Source organism: Neofelis nebulosa, chromosome 17 (assembly GCF_028018385.1).
Source record: "Neofelis nebulosa isolate mNeoNeb1 chromosome 17, mNeoNeb1.pri, whole genome shotgun sequence".
Lineage (NCBI taxonomy): Eukaryota > Metazoa > Chordata > Mammalia > Carnivora > Felidae > Neofelis > Neofelis nebulosa.
Genome location: NC_080798.1, coordinates 3,898,959 through 3,912,038, shown reverse-complemented (window position 1 = coordinate 3,912,038; position 13,080 = coordinate 3,898,959). Strand labels below are relative to the sequence as shown.

At 59.0% G+C, this 13,080-nt stretch overlaps 1 protein-coding gene across 3 annotated transcripts; it reads right to left on the bottom strand.

The window, feature by feature from the left end:
* Positions 1 to 196: 196 nt before the first annotated feature.
* On the bottom strand, positions 197 to 12,839 carry MBOAT7 (membrane bound O-acyltransferase domain containing 7). 3 transcript variants are annotated; one of them, XM_058708673.1, is made up of 8 exons: positions 12,681 to 12,839; positions 11,658 to 11,736; positions 11,425 to 11,554; positions 10,735 to 10,861; positions 8,708 to 8,867; positions 6,294 to 6,654; positions 4,440 to 4,616; positions 197 to 1,205 (listed from the first exon to the last, which is right to left on the bottom strand). In XM_058708673.1, the coding sequence occupies exons 2-8, from the start codon at positions 11,731 to 11,733 to the stop codon at positions 818 to 820; spliced, it is 1,419 nt and encodes a 472-aa protein (XP_058564656.1). In that variant the 5' UTR covers positions 11,734 to 11,736; positions 12,681 to 12,839; the 3' UTR covers positions 197 to 817. The 3 variants fall into 3 exon arrangements, with proteins under 3 accessions (XP_058564656.1, XP_058564657.1, XP_058564659.1); XM_058708674.1 differs by having other exon boundaries at positions 12,475 to 12,807; XM_058708676.1 differs by lacking the exons at positions 10,735 to 10,861; positions 11,658 to 11,736; positions 12,681 to 12,839 and having other exon boundaries at positions 11,425 to 11,538.
* Positions 12,840 to 13,080: the final 241 nt, after the last annotated feature.

The window sequence follows — 13,080 nt, the reverse complement described above, 5'->3', positions numbered from 1 at the left end:
CCCAGGTAAGGAAGGGACCCCGGGCAGGTCCGCACCTGGCCACCAGGTGGCGGTGGTGGGAGGACAGCAAGCACTTCAGCGTCAGGGCGGCTGCTGGGAAACGTCCTGGGAACAAGCCCACGGACGCCAGCGTGGTCCCTGGATGTGCGGCGCCACGAGCCCCACGCCCGTCGATCACCCACAGGCACACGTACGATCTTTGCAAAACACTTTATTGGCGGAGGCTCACACATTCTGACCGTGTCTCAGGCCAGAGAATGACAAGAGGGTGACAGGTGCGCTGGGACCCTGAGGTGGCTCAGATGGAAGCTGCAAGAACCATGTCCGCAGGCCTGCTCCTCGGTGCCTCAGTTTCCCCCTTATGAAACGGGAGGGTTATGTTCCCTTCCGGGTCTGAAATCCTGGTACAAGTGGGACGAAAGCCACGGGGAGGAGGTTCCCCACTCCCAGAACCTGCCCCGAAGCTCCTACCCCACACCCTGTGCCAGGAAAAGGACGTGTGCCCAAGAAGCCGTGTGCCTGGCGGCCCCTGCTGGCGGGGTGGGGGAGTGCGGCTCTCTCCGGAAGCTGGGGCAGGGACACCTGGGTGGTCGAGGGTTGTCCTGAGCCCTCGGGGCAGAGGGCAGAGGGCGGGGAAGCAGGGAGAGCTGCAGCCCGGCTCCGTCGGACGCAGGGTACGGAGAGGAGACGGGAATCCTCGCCAGGCCCCTGGCCGCTCCAGCAATCTTTCTGGGAAGGGAGACGGCAGCCGGGGTCACAGGATTCCCAAGCAAGAAGCTTGGTGGCCGGGCCGACTGGCAAAGGGTGCCGCGGCAGCCTATTCCTCCCGGAGCTTTTCTGGGGCCAGGCTGGCGGCCGAGGGGGCGGTCTTCCTCCGGCCCGGACCGCCCCCGCCCAAAGCCAGCCCCAGCAGCAGGGCGGCCAAGGCCAGGATGTGGACGCAGAAGTAGACGGAGGCCCAGTACCGGACGGTGTCTCCCAGGGACAGCAGCACGAAGCCCATACACATGTAGTCGTAGGCGCGCATCTTCAGGAACCAGTGCACCCAGTCCCAGGCCTTCTGGCCCCCGGGACTGAGCCGCCCCCGCAGGGCCGACTCCAGTCGGCCCTCCGCTGCCAGGCACAGCGGGATGGTCAGGAAGCTTAGGTAGTAGCCAGGGTGGAGGCCGTGCCAGTAGGCGCTCAGCAACATGGTCCAGGCGCTCCTGGGGGAGGGGCTCGGATTCAGGACCCTGGAGCCCAGACCCCCAGCCCCGCCTCCCTGAGACCCAGGAGTACAGACCCCTGAGACCCAGGAGTTCTGACTCCTCAGGCCCTCCTCTCTCGGACCAAGAGTCCAGGCCCCCAGCCCCCTCCTCCCTCAGACCCAGGAGCCCAGAACCCCAGCCCCTCCTCCCTCAGACCAGGAGTCCTGACCCCCCCCCCCCCCCCCCAGCCTCTCCTCCCTCAGACCCAGGAGTCCTGAACTCCACTCTCCTCCCTCAGACCCAGGAATCAGGCCCCCGGCCCCCTCCTCCCTCAGACCCAGGAGTCCTGAACTCCACTCTCCTCCCTCAGACCCAGGAGTCCAGGCCCCCAGCCCCCTCCTCCCTCAGACTCAGGAATCACTATTCTCTTTTCAGGAACCTAGTTAATGCCCTCTTATCACAGCTTTCCTCAAGACCCATGAACCTGAGCCCCTAGCCACTTCGTCTTGGGGATCTAAGAGTGGAATTCCTGATTCATGAAGACTCAGTCATCTCTAGCCATGGTCTCCTCTCTCTCTGGACCCCAAAATGCTATAAATTCAGGCTCCGGTCCCTCCTTCCTCAGAGACACAGAAATCACCACAGAGGACTCCGCCTGGAATGGAGATGTGGGTTCTTCCTTGTCTGTGGGCATCAGCCTTTCCCCGGGGTACATCAGGGTGCTTGAACCTAAGGACACAATAATGCTGCCCCCCATCCTTGGAGGCATAAAGAGTCCGTAAAAAGGCTGAATTTTCACTCTTGCCCAAAAGGGAGACCTTTTCCCCTCTCTCTTCTTCAGCCACTTCCACGAAAAAACATAGTGCTTCAGAAACTTTTCTCCGTCCTTCGGATATAGATGGAAACGTTCGGAAAGGCTTGGAAATAAGCCTTATGAAAACACAGTCCACGAATGTTTTTCTGGAGGGTGGTGGTACCCAGTCTTTGAACTATAAACGTCACGGGAGCTGGAGCCCCCGTCTCCCGCCACTGTGGGGGTTCATCCTAGGCAGCTGGCATCACACTACCGCCTGCTTGACACCTAGTTGCATTCTTCCTTCAGGTAGAGACGATCAGCACGGGTGGCTACCCCATTACCAACTGAACTTGGGCAGAACAGGAGACCGTGCATCACGGCAAACAGTCGGTGGGTCCTCTTACTTGAGGACAGGTTATTGTTTCTCTTGGGAGCATGCTGTGCAGGGGACTGTGACAGGTGGCTCCGACAACAAGGCGAGCTTTCTTTTCGTCTTGGTAATCTCGTTAGTGGGTTACGTGGTGCACAGCCTGGCTCAATGCTAGCTCTTTAATAACAAAACCGTGTTCTTTCTTTTCTGCCAATGGTGGAGACAGAATTCCCCGGGTCGGGAGCATTTCAAGAGACGTTCTCCGACAGGGAAAAACAAGGTGGAAGGGACGCACATAAACGGCCCACCAGGCACCTTGAACTCCACACGGGCACCTGAACTCTGAGCTGTGGTCCCTACCTGCTCTCCCCACCTGCACACTCTCCCAAGAACAGTCCGTACTCCCCCTCAGCCTTTCCCCGCTTCCGTCCTCTCTGGAACCCACTCCAGCTGGCTTTCACTTCCACCCTCCAAACTGCTCCCATCAAGGTTGCTGGAGACTCCCCCGCACCCTCCCGTCACACCCAAGCCCGAGCCTTTGTTGTACTGAAGCTCCTGACATCACCCGACACAAATGATCCCTCTCTGCTTTCCTGACTGTCCTCCTAGCTCATCGGCTCCGTCTAGGCCGGCTCCTCCTCGTCCCTCGTCTACACCAGGGTTTCTCAATCTCAGCACTACTGACATTTGGGGCCAGATCATTCTGTGCTGGAGCGGGGGCCGTCCCGTGCCACGCAGGGTGTTGAAGAGCGTCTGGGGCCTGTAACCACTGGCTGCCAGTAGCATCTCCCAGTTATGGCACAAAGGGCTCCTAGGCGTTGCCGAATGCCCCCGGGGAGTGTGGCACAGTTGCCCCCAGCCGAGAACCTCTAACCGAAACACTGGAGTGCCCGCTGCTTTGACCTGCTGCTCAGCCCGAGTGTTAGGTACCGCTACCTGAAGGGACCTGAGCGCCCGCTTCTCACACCGTCTCCTCCTTCTGCGCCAGAGTCCCGTAACTAACCACCTATCCAGTAACCCCAGCTGAAACCTGACAGTCACCTGGGAGTCCGTGGGACTCCACCCAAGTTTCACTCCCTCACCCGAGCCGCTCCGGAAACTTCCTCCTGGCCAGTCTTCCCATCTCAGTCACTCACAGCCATCACCTGGCATCACGCTTCACTTCCTCACGTTCTCATCCCCACATCCAGGCCATGCCCAGTCCGGACACCCAGGTAGGTTTAGCTCCTAGCTCTGCAGCTGCGTCCTGACCTCATCTGGTGGCTCTGGGAAGGCGGAGTGACACTCGGCAGGTTACCTAACCTCTTTGAGCCTCAGTTCCCTCATCTTTAAAATGAGGGCAGGGAGCCTGGGTGGCTCAGTCGGTTAAGTGTCTGACTTCGGCTCAGGTCATCATCTCACGGTTCACAAGTTCGAGCCCTGCATCGGGCTCTGTGTGGACAGCTCGGAGCCCGGAGCCTGCTTCGGATTCTGTGTCTTCCTCTCTCTCTGCCCCTCCCCTACTCACGCTCTCTCTCTCTCAAAACAAATAAACATTAAAAAAATTTTTTTTGAAACCAGGAAAGTAAGCTCTACGTCCTAAGGCTGTAAACATAACAATGTCTGGCACACTCGAGTTTCCACTCAAGAAGTATTGGATGAATAATGAATAAAAGCTACTATACGGTGACTACTCACCTGGCGGGCCTCACGTTAGGTATGTTCACATCGCTTAATCCTCTCATCAATCTCTGAAGTAAGTTAACAGCATCACCCCCATTTAAGAATTGAGGAAACACAGGTCAACTAGCTACTTAAGGTTTCTCTGTATCTGGCTGGGCCAGGATCCCAAAAAGTCTGGCCAGAGTCCACAGGATTCAGTACACTGCTTCTGTCCAAAGATGTTGACTTTACACAAGTAGAAACTGAGGCCCAGAGAAAGGGAACGGTTTACCCCAGAGCAATGCCAATCAGGGGCTGGGAACCGGCTCAAGAAACTACAACTCCCATGATCCTCTGGGGCAGAGGTCCGGCCAGGAGCCCGCAAGCAGCCCCAGGCGCTGCTGGGAGGTGTAGTTCCGTGTTTTCCCAGGGCAGGCGCGCTCACCTTAGGACATAGGAGCGAGCAGGTGCGCTCTTGTAGACGTACTGCGCCAGCCACCACTGCACCGTCATGTTCCAGTACCGCATGCCATCCCGCACCCGCACGCAGAAGTCAGTGCCGTAGCAGTCGATGTTGCGGATGGTCTCATAGTCGTACTCCAGGGAGGCCGCCTTCTCCGGACTGGGGGGGGGTGTGGAGGATGAGGGTGGGGGACAGACATGCAGCTCAGCCAGACCCCTTCCCGACGCTGGCTACTGTCCCAGCCCCGGATGCTAAGGAGGGGATCGCGGCCAGGCTAGAGCTCTGGCTGTCACATTTGCTAGGGCAACCGGGGAGGGTAGCCCAGAGGGAGCCTTTTCCCGGACGAAGACTGGGGGTGGGGGCACAACAGTTCACTGACAAGGGGTCCTCCTTCTTTTGGTCTCAGGGCTACAACAGCAACGAAAAGCCTTGAGGGGCTACAGTTGCTAAGCTACGAGTCCTCAGCAACCTGACCCTTCAGGGGTCTCAGATGCTAGGGAAGGGCAAACAAGCTCACTGTATTCAGAGCAGCCGCCCAGTGTGGTCCTAAGTTGTCAAGACACTGTGGTTGCTAGGGAAGTAGCATCCCTAACAACGCGGTGGTCTATGATTGCTAGGGAGATGTTTGAGGCCCACATGACACCTGATGGTCTCTGTTGCTAGGGAAAGGGTATTCCTTAGGAACAAGGCCTAGGATGTTTAGAAACACTTCCAGAAAGGGCCCCTCCTGGTCTTTATGATTATTCAGTTAAGTGTCATCTCCAGCACTACAGTGGCTCCTGGATCACTGGTGCCAACAGTCCCAGTGGCGGTGAACATCTTTCACCCACTCCAGGGTGGGTGGCTTCTGAGAATGGGAGGGGAGCCATCTATTACAAAAGCCTTCAATTCCTGCTTGCCATTTTCTGGCGGACGCCCTCACTAGTAACCAGAGGTCTACCCGATGGTTGCTAGGAACCGGGGATGGGGGAGGGGGGAAGTGCGGGGTGGGATGGGGAGGTGGAGTCCAGTCCCAGTGGTTAGAAGCATCATTTCCCTAGCAACCTGAGAGCAACACTTCCTTAGCAACAAGACAGCCCCTAGTTCCTGGCTAGCAATTCAAGAACGAGGAGGGGGGGTGGCACTAGGAACAAGGTCAGTCCACAGTTACTGGGGTACTTCCTCAGCAGTGGTAGGAAAGCCACCCGCGGTTGCTGGGAGCGGCGTCCTCTCTGCCAGAGGACAGCATGGTCAGGGACGCCATGTCCTCAGAAAGTGCAGGCTGTTTCGTGAGGACATCACATGGTTGGGGGCCTGTGCGCTGGCGTCTAGTAACCAAGGGCAGGTTAGGGGGCGCCATTTACATAGCAATGAAAAGCGAGTCTTGTGGCAGGAAGGGGCAGGCCATGGTTGCTAGGGAAGCGCCCCCCCCTAGCAAAGAGGGGCAGTCCAGTTGCTAGGTAACCATCTCCCTAGCGACAAAGGGTAGGCCCCATCACAGCCCAAAGATGGTATCCCAAGTAACCAGGCACAACCAGGTTACCAGGGTGACACTTCCATGGCAACAGAGGGGAGGCACATGGTTGCTAAGATACCACCTTTTCCTAGCAACAGAGAGCAATTCACCATCCCACGAGGTGACAAGCGTTAGCAACAGGGGGCAGTGGCAGGTATGAAGAGTACTGCTCCCTAGGGCAGGGGTAGATGGGCGGTGGTGGCCAAGGGGCGACACTCCACTGATAGCAGGGGGCGAAGCTGCACCCCCTGCTCCCCCACTCTCCTCCCTGCTAGGGGCAGGGACAGCCTGTGCTGACGGGGCCTGCCGGGTCTTGGGAAGCCTCCCTCCCGCCGCCTGACCTGCTGGGGGGTGGGCATTGGAGGGTGGGGCCGCCCCCGGCCCGGGCTTTGGCGGCCACGGGGTAGGCCCCGAAGCCGGCAGCAATGCAGCCGCACTCGGCGGCAATCCAGGCCACGTAGAAGCGCATGCGGAAGGCGAAGAAGACGGGGATCATGTAGAAGAGGCGGGCAGGCAGCGGGCGGGCGTAGAAGGCGTCCTCACGCACGGCCTCCAGCGGGAAGAGGTGTGAGGACAGCAGGAAGAGCAGGCCAAAGAGCGGGGCCGGCCAGGCTCGGCGCAGGAGGGGCCGCAGGCTGGGCACGGCCCCCGGGAAGGGCTGCTCCAGCCAGTCCAGGTACGTGCGGTAGCGGAAGAACGGGCCTGTGGCGGGAGGGAGGGGCAGCCGTCAGAGACTGGTCTGGAGGTGGGGGGGGGTGGGGGGTGGGGGCTGAGACTGGGCGCTGAGGAGTGGGGGAGGGGGTGGGGCTAGGTAACCGGAACGAGAGGAGGGAGACTCTGAGAGAAAGGGACAAGAAACCAGCGAGTCTTAGACTCTTGATCTTGGGGGTCGTGGTTCAAGCCCCATGTGGGGCTTTGGGTGTAGAGATTACTTAAAAATAAAGTAGGGGCGCCTGGGTGGTTCAGTCCTTAAAGTGTTCAACTTCGGCTCAGGTCACGATCCCACAGTTTGTGAGTTCAAGCCCCTCTGTGCTGACAGCTCAGAGCCTGGAGCCTGCTTTGGATCCTGTGTCTCCCTTTCCCTCTGCCCCTCCTCCGCTTGCGCTCTCTTTCTCAAAAATAAATAAACATTAAAAACAAAAAGAAAGAAAGAAAGCAAAGAAAGAAACCAGAGAGGGGGAGTTCAAGGACTCAGAGAAAAAGATAAAGGACAGACCGCTAAGTAGCGAGGAACAAAGAGCTGGAGAGTGGGGGGTATGGAGACAAGTCCCCAGGAAACACAGGGGCAGATAGGCAAACACAGGGGCAGATAGGCGGGACCCGAGGGGTGGGGGGGTGGGGGGGTTGACCTCTGCATGAAGGAGGAAGTAGGGCAGTGCAACTGGAGAGGAACAGAGTGGTCTGAGAAAAGGTCAGAGGGTTGCAGGCAGGGAGGACTCAGGGTTTTGTTCTAAGAGCCAGGAAACCGCTGTAGGCTCTTCCAACAGAGAGGTGCCGGGATGCCATTTACCCTGGCCCCTGAGCAGGGCGGGGGCTGCAGAGGGTCACCGGTGGAAAACAGGAGACAGTGGTAGCGCTGGAGATAAACTGGAGATAAACTGACGGCCTGGCCCAGGGAGGGAGCAGGTGCGGATTAACGGAAGTGACAGCCTTACGTGTCACAAAGAACAGAGAGAAGAGGGTAGGATTCCATTCATAAATGACCAGCACCGGGACATCTATAGAGACAGAGTCAGTCAGTGGTTCCCAGGGATTGGGGGCAGATGCGGTTTGAGGGACGATGGCTACAGGGTCCAGAGTTTCCTTCTGGGGCGATGCAATGTCTACAATGACATGGTGGTGATGGCCGCACAAGTCTGTAACTATGCTAACAACTTCTGAGCTGCATGTAGCTTTAAGTGGGTGAACATATCAGTTACGGTTCCATAAAGCTGTCATAAAAAAGAAAACCTCCTAGGGGCACCCGGGTGGCTCAGTCGGTTGAGCGTCCGACTCTTCATTTCAGCTCAGGTCACAATCTCACTTTGTGAGTTTGAGCCCCGCATCAGGCTCTGCGCTGACTACTTGGGATTCTTTCTCTCTCTCTCTGCGTTTCCTTGGCTTGTGCTCTTTTTCTCTCTCAAAATAAATAAATAAACTTAAAAAAAATCTTAGGAAAAAAAGACAGAAAACCTCCTAGGACATCAACATTAATGGAAAATATTTTCGGACGCTAAAAATGGGAGCATAATGTGAATGTATTTGTTCCTTGGGTGATAGGAACATCAGGGTTGCATAGACCTTGCTCCTTTGTCTCCTGATTGCTCCCAAGAAGCCACAAGGAACCACTGAGGCCAAGAACAGTCTGTCTCTGCTCTGGAGGGCCAGCGGGAGAGTCTGATGTAGACCCAGGCAGAGATGCTCGCCCTCAAGAGGAGCACATGCTGGGGCGCCTGCATGGCATCTGACTTCGGCTCAGGTCATGATCTCACAGTTCGTGAGTTTGAGCCCCACCTCGGGCTCTGTGCTGACAGCTCGGAGCCCGGAGCCTGCTTCGGATTCTGTGTCTCCCTCTCTCTCTGCCCCTCTGCCACTGGCACTCAGTCTCTCTCTCTCAAAAATAAATAAATATTAAAAAAAAAAAAAAAAAAAAAAGGAGCAGATGTTGGAACAGAGGCAGGATCACAGAACAGGCACCAAAGTCCGGGTGGAGAATGGGGACAGGCAGTGGTGACGAGACGCAGGGAGGCAGGGCTGGGGGCGCAGCCACACTCACCTGTCATGATTCCCACGTAGCAGTAGCTGTAGCTGAGCGTCTCCATCAGAGAGGGGACATCAGGCAGGAGCCCCAGGCTGGGCCCCTTGCTGAAGCCTGTGGCCATTTCCTTCCTCTGGGCCAAGTGCAGGTCCTGAACTTCACTGGCGAGACTCACCAGCTGGGAGGAAGGGGCACGGGTGGGGGACAGATCAGACCCCGGGCCTTCCTCACCCTCACCTCCCTGCAGCCAAGGGAAGCCACCGGGAGCTGAGGTTCCAGTCCATGGGCGGCTCTCGGCATCCAGAGTCATGAGTCGCAGGGTGGCAGCTTCTGGCCACAGGTGCTCCCTAGCACTGCCTCCTGGGCCTTTCTGTCTCTTGGTTCCCCCTTCTGTGTTCTCCCACGGGCCGTGGCTTCATACCACGCACGCTCTCGCTCTCATGATCTCCAAGCTGTACCCTGTCTGGGCTCCTCCCTCCATCCCCAAAACCATTCAAAGTGCCTCTTGTCAATAATACAAGCCTACCGCGTTCCTCAAACTCATGGCCTCGAGAGCGGAACACGTTACCATTCCCCAGAGGTGGCGCTCTCCCCTCGGCAAATGCCACCAGCAGGCAATTAACTGCTCAGGCAGGGAACCTTCCTTACTCCCCAAATCTACCGTAGGTCTCTGAGTCTGTAGCTTTTGGCCTCCGTTCTGCTGCCCAGCCGCCAGGCTGAACGTGATGGGCCTGCCCCTGCAGGCCTGTTCTCCACCTTCTCCGCAGGCCCAAGGCTGACACGGCAGCCACAGGCCTCAGCCGGCCTTCCGACTTCCCCCTGGGTTCTGCCAGAAGGGAGCCCCAGGACCAGAGCGGGGAAGGCAGGTGTGAGAGCTGGGCCATGTCCCTTGGTTCAGCCTCTCAAGGCGGAGGCAGGACTCCACACGACACTCTCCTTTCTGCTCGACTACCGGCCCCGCTCTCGTCCCCAGGGTTGGTACCGGCTCCCCGTGGCTGGCCCAGGATCCTCACTGTCCCTTCTGGCTCCTCCGCCCCCCCGCCCGCCCACACTGTTGTCAAGAAGGACTCCTCAAAGTATCCCCAACGCGGCACTTGCTGCTGGGTCTCCGACTGGCCTACCGATGGCCTGGGTCAGGCCACCACTGCTGGTCAGCGGGACTCTGATCAAGGAGGCTGCCCTCATCCCTTCTTGCGCTCCCCGCGACAACTCTGTGGGCATCCAGGGCACAGTTCCAAACACGTCAATGTGGTCACCTTACCTCTTCTGGCGACAAACCCCAAAACCGCTTCCGGTGGATCCTGGGCCCCCTGGGAAGCCTAAACCCCTCACCTTGGCCCCGCTTCCCTTCCCCTTCCGTCTCTCAATGAACACTCGCTGTGGCTGGCACCCAGTCACCGGGCTCAGCCTGCTCCCTTCCACGTGCTGTTCCTACATGCCGAAAGGCTCCTCCTCCAACTCTCAGCCAACCAACTCCGGCCTGCCCTTGCATCCCGGGCCACTGAGAACACAAGATGCTCGGGAGACCTGGTTCGCTACGTCACATGACTGTCCTGTGTCCTGTGTGACATGTCGCTGGAGCCCAGCACACAGGAACTCAGGACTTTTTGGTCTGGGATGGGGCCTGGGAACCTGCTTTCACCCATCTCCCCAGGTGGTTTCGAGCCAGACACGGGTGTCCTGTTTTTGTGCCCTCAGAGAAGCGCCTTCTCTCCAAAGCTGTTTCCCCCTCCTTGGCTAAATGGCTTGCTACCAAGATGCACTCCTCGAGAACTGGTCCGTAAAGCACTTAGCTCAACCTTTGGCACACGGCAAAGACCAAATGACACCTGCACTACTTGGCCGCGGTTACCCTACTTGGCGCGGGGAAAGGAGGGACTACTTCTTCCCCCCCCGGGGAACAGTTGAGAGGTGAAGTCCTGCCCCTGGGGGTGCTCCAGAGATAAAAATCCCACCTCCCCTACTGCCCCAGAGAGTGGGTGTGGAGGAGGCCGAGAAGATGGGCCGTTCCCTGGCACCAAGAGAGGGGTGGAGGGGCGTCTGACCTTCAGTGTCAGCAGCAGCTGGACGGCATTGGTGAAGGGCGTGGGAGTGGGCAGGCCCAGCAGGCTGAGTGCGCGGAAGAACAGGAGGTAGGAGAAGGTCCAGGCGAGGGCCAGGGCGTGGCAGGAGCTGGGGCAGAGCAGGAGGACGAGTGTGCTGGGTACAGGGACCTCGACTCCGCCTCCCCCAGATTCTAGCTATAAGCCCTCCCTCACCCCCCCCCCAACAGATAAGGGGGGGAAGGACGGGAGGAGCCAGACTGAACCAGTGCAAGAGGGGGCTCAGCCCCACAGAAATGCGCCACAATAGAGAAGAGAATGAGGAGGGGTTAAGATAAGCTTTAGGGTGAAAACCCTTCAGGCCTCCATTTTTTTCCGAGGGAGGCGAGAAACACGGAGAAAGAAAGGGAGACGTAATACAAGTATGAATGGTGGCAGGGCCCGCCCACCGGTCCCCCGTTCTCCCGAATACATGATATGGATATTAAGAACCAGGACAAACACGCAGGGACAAGACCCAGAAAAAAAGGCCGGACAGGAAGAAACACAGACCAAACCACACGGAGAATCCAGAGATAAAAAGAGACACCCAGAGACAAAGGCAGAAAGGGAGACAGACCCAAAAAGGAAACAGGTTGCTTCCTCCCCCTCTGTTCTCCCTCCACACCGCCCCCCACCACCCCAAATCCTCACCAGGGCTGCGCCTGAATGAGGGCCCAGGTCCCAAGGATGGTGATCAGAGAATGCAAAGTGTGGGGGCCACAGGTGAACAAGGTGAGCCCCAGGCCCACAGCTGCTGCCCCCCATCTCTTCAGCCCAGGTCCTGCGGGGAGAAGGGACAGCATAAGCCTGGACCCTTCCAGGGAGTCCCCTGCCTGGTGCCCCCCCACCCCCCAATTTTCCACTAGGGAGGGAACCTGACTCACCAGCTTTCTTAAAGAGGAAGCCGATGGGGATGGAGATAAGGAGAACCACTAGATAAGTCCATTCTTCAGGCGACATGGTCTGGGGGAGGGGCAGAGGGTTTGTGAGAACCCAGGGATCCGGGCCATCAGCCCCTCGCCCTTACAGGATTCAGGAACCCACCCCCTCTAGTCCCCAGTGTGGAGGATCGTGGAGCCCTACCCTCAGCCCCTCTCCTCTGAGAACAGAGGAATCCGGACCTCCAGGACCTTCCTCCTTCAAGGATAAAGCAATACACCCCCAGCCCCGCTTTTTGGAGAACCCAGGCCTCCAGTCCTCCTCTGAGAACCCAGGAATCCAGACCTCTCAGCCCCTCCCCCGAGGATCCAGGAATCCGGCCCCTCCCCCTGCGATCGCAGAAATGGAAGCTAATCCCCCAACCCCCATTGGGGACCCACGGATTCAGTCATCGCTCGCTGAGAACCCAGCAACAACCCTTGTCCCAGGCCTTTCCCTTGCAGAGCCCAGGATTCCAGAGCTCCCAGCCCCTTCCTCCTGGAAGGATCCAGGGACTCGGGCCCTCCCTCTCTGAGAACCCAGACTCCAGCCTCCACCTCCACCTCCATCCAAGGTGCAGACGTTTCTTCCACCTAAAGCCTGGAGGGCGCCCCCACCCCGTACGTCCCCACTCCCCCAGCGCAGGTCAGACCGGCTCCGGCAGAGCCACAGGCGGTTACACCACCCCCTGCTCGGCCGCGCTCCCGGCGCCGAGTCCGCCCCCGTCCGCCGGCCGGTCCGCAGCCCCCGCCTCACCCCAGGTCGCCCGTGCCCCCCGCCCACCTGGGCCTGGCTCCGCGCCGCCCGCCGGGCGGGAGGCGGCCAAGCGGTCCGGGCCCACGGGCGCCCAGGCTGTGGCCACGCCTCCCCGGCCCAGCGCGCGCTGCTCTGTCGCGGTCCCGGGCCGGATGTGCTGCCCCGTCAGGCTGCGAGCCGGGGAGGGAAGCTGCCGGCAACCGGCACCCGACAGCTCCAGCCCGTGGCTGCACCTTTACCCCTCGGCAGCCGAGCCCAGTGCACGTAAAGAGGCGGGGCCCGGAGCTTCGGGCTCGGACGGACGCTTCGGAGCCGGGAGAAGCCGGGAGAAGCCGGGGTCTCCGCTTCGGGTTCCTTCGGGCAGAATCGGCGGCAGTTTGGAGGCGGGGCCACAAGCTTCGGTCTCCGTTCGGAGGTCTCCGTTCGGATGTAGGCGGGGCCAAGAGCCTCGGCCGGATGTGGGCGGGGTCATATCGTTGGTTTCCTTCGAGCATAGTTGGGTACCAGTGACCCAGGTTAGGAGATAGGCGAAGTCTCGTTCTTTGAGAAGGAGGCGGGGCCACAGACTTAGGCAACACGAAGGAGGCAGCGATCTGGAACATTTCAAGGGGCGGAACGAACAGCATCCCGGCC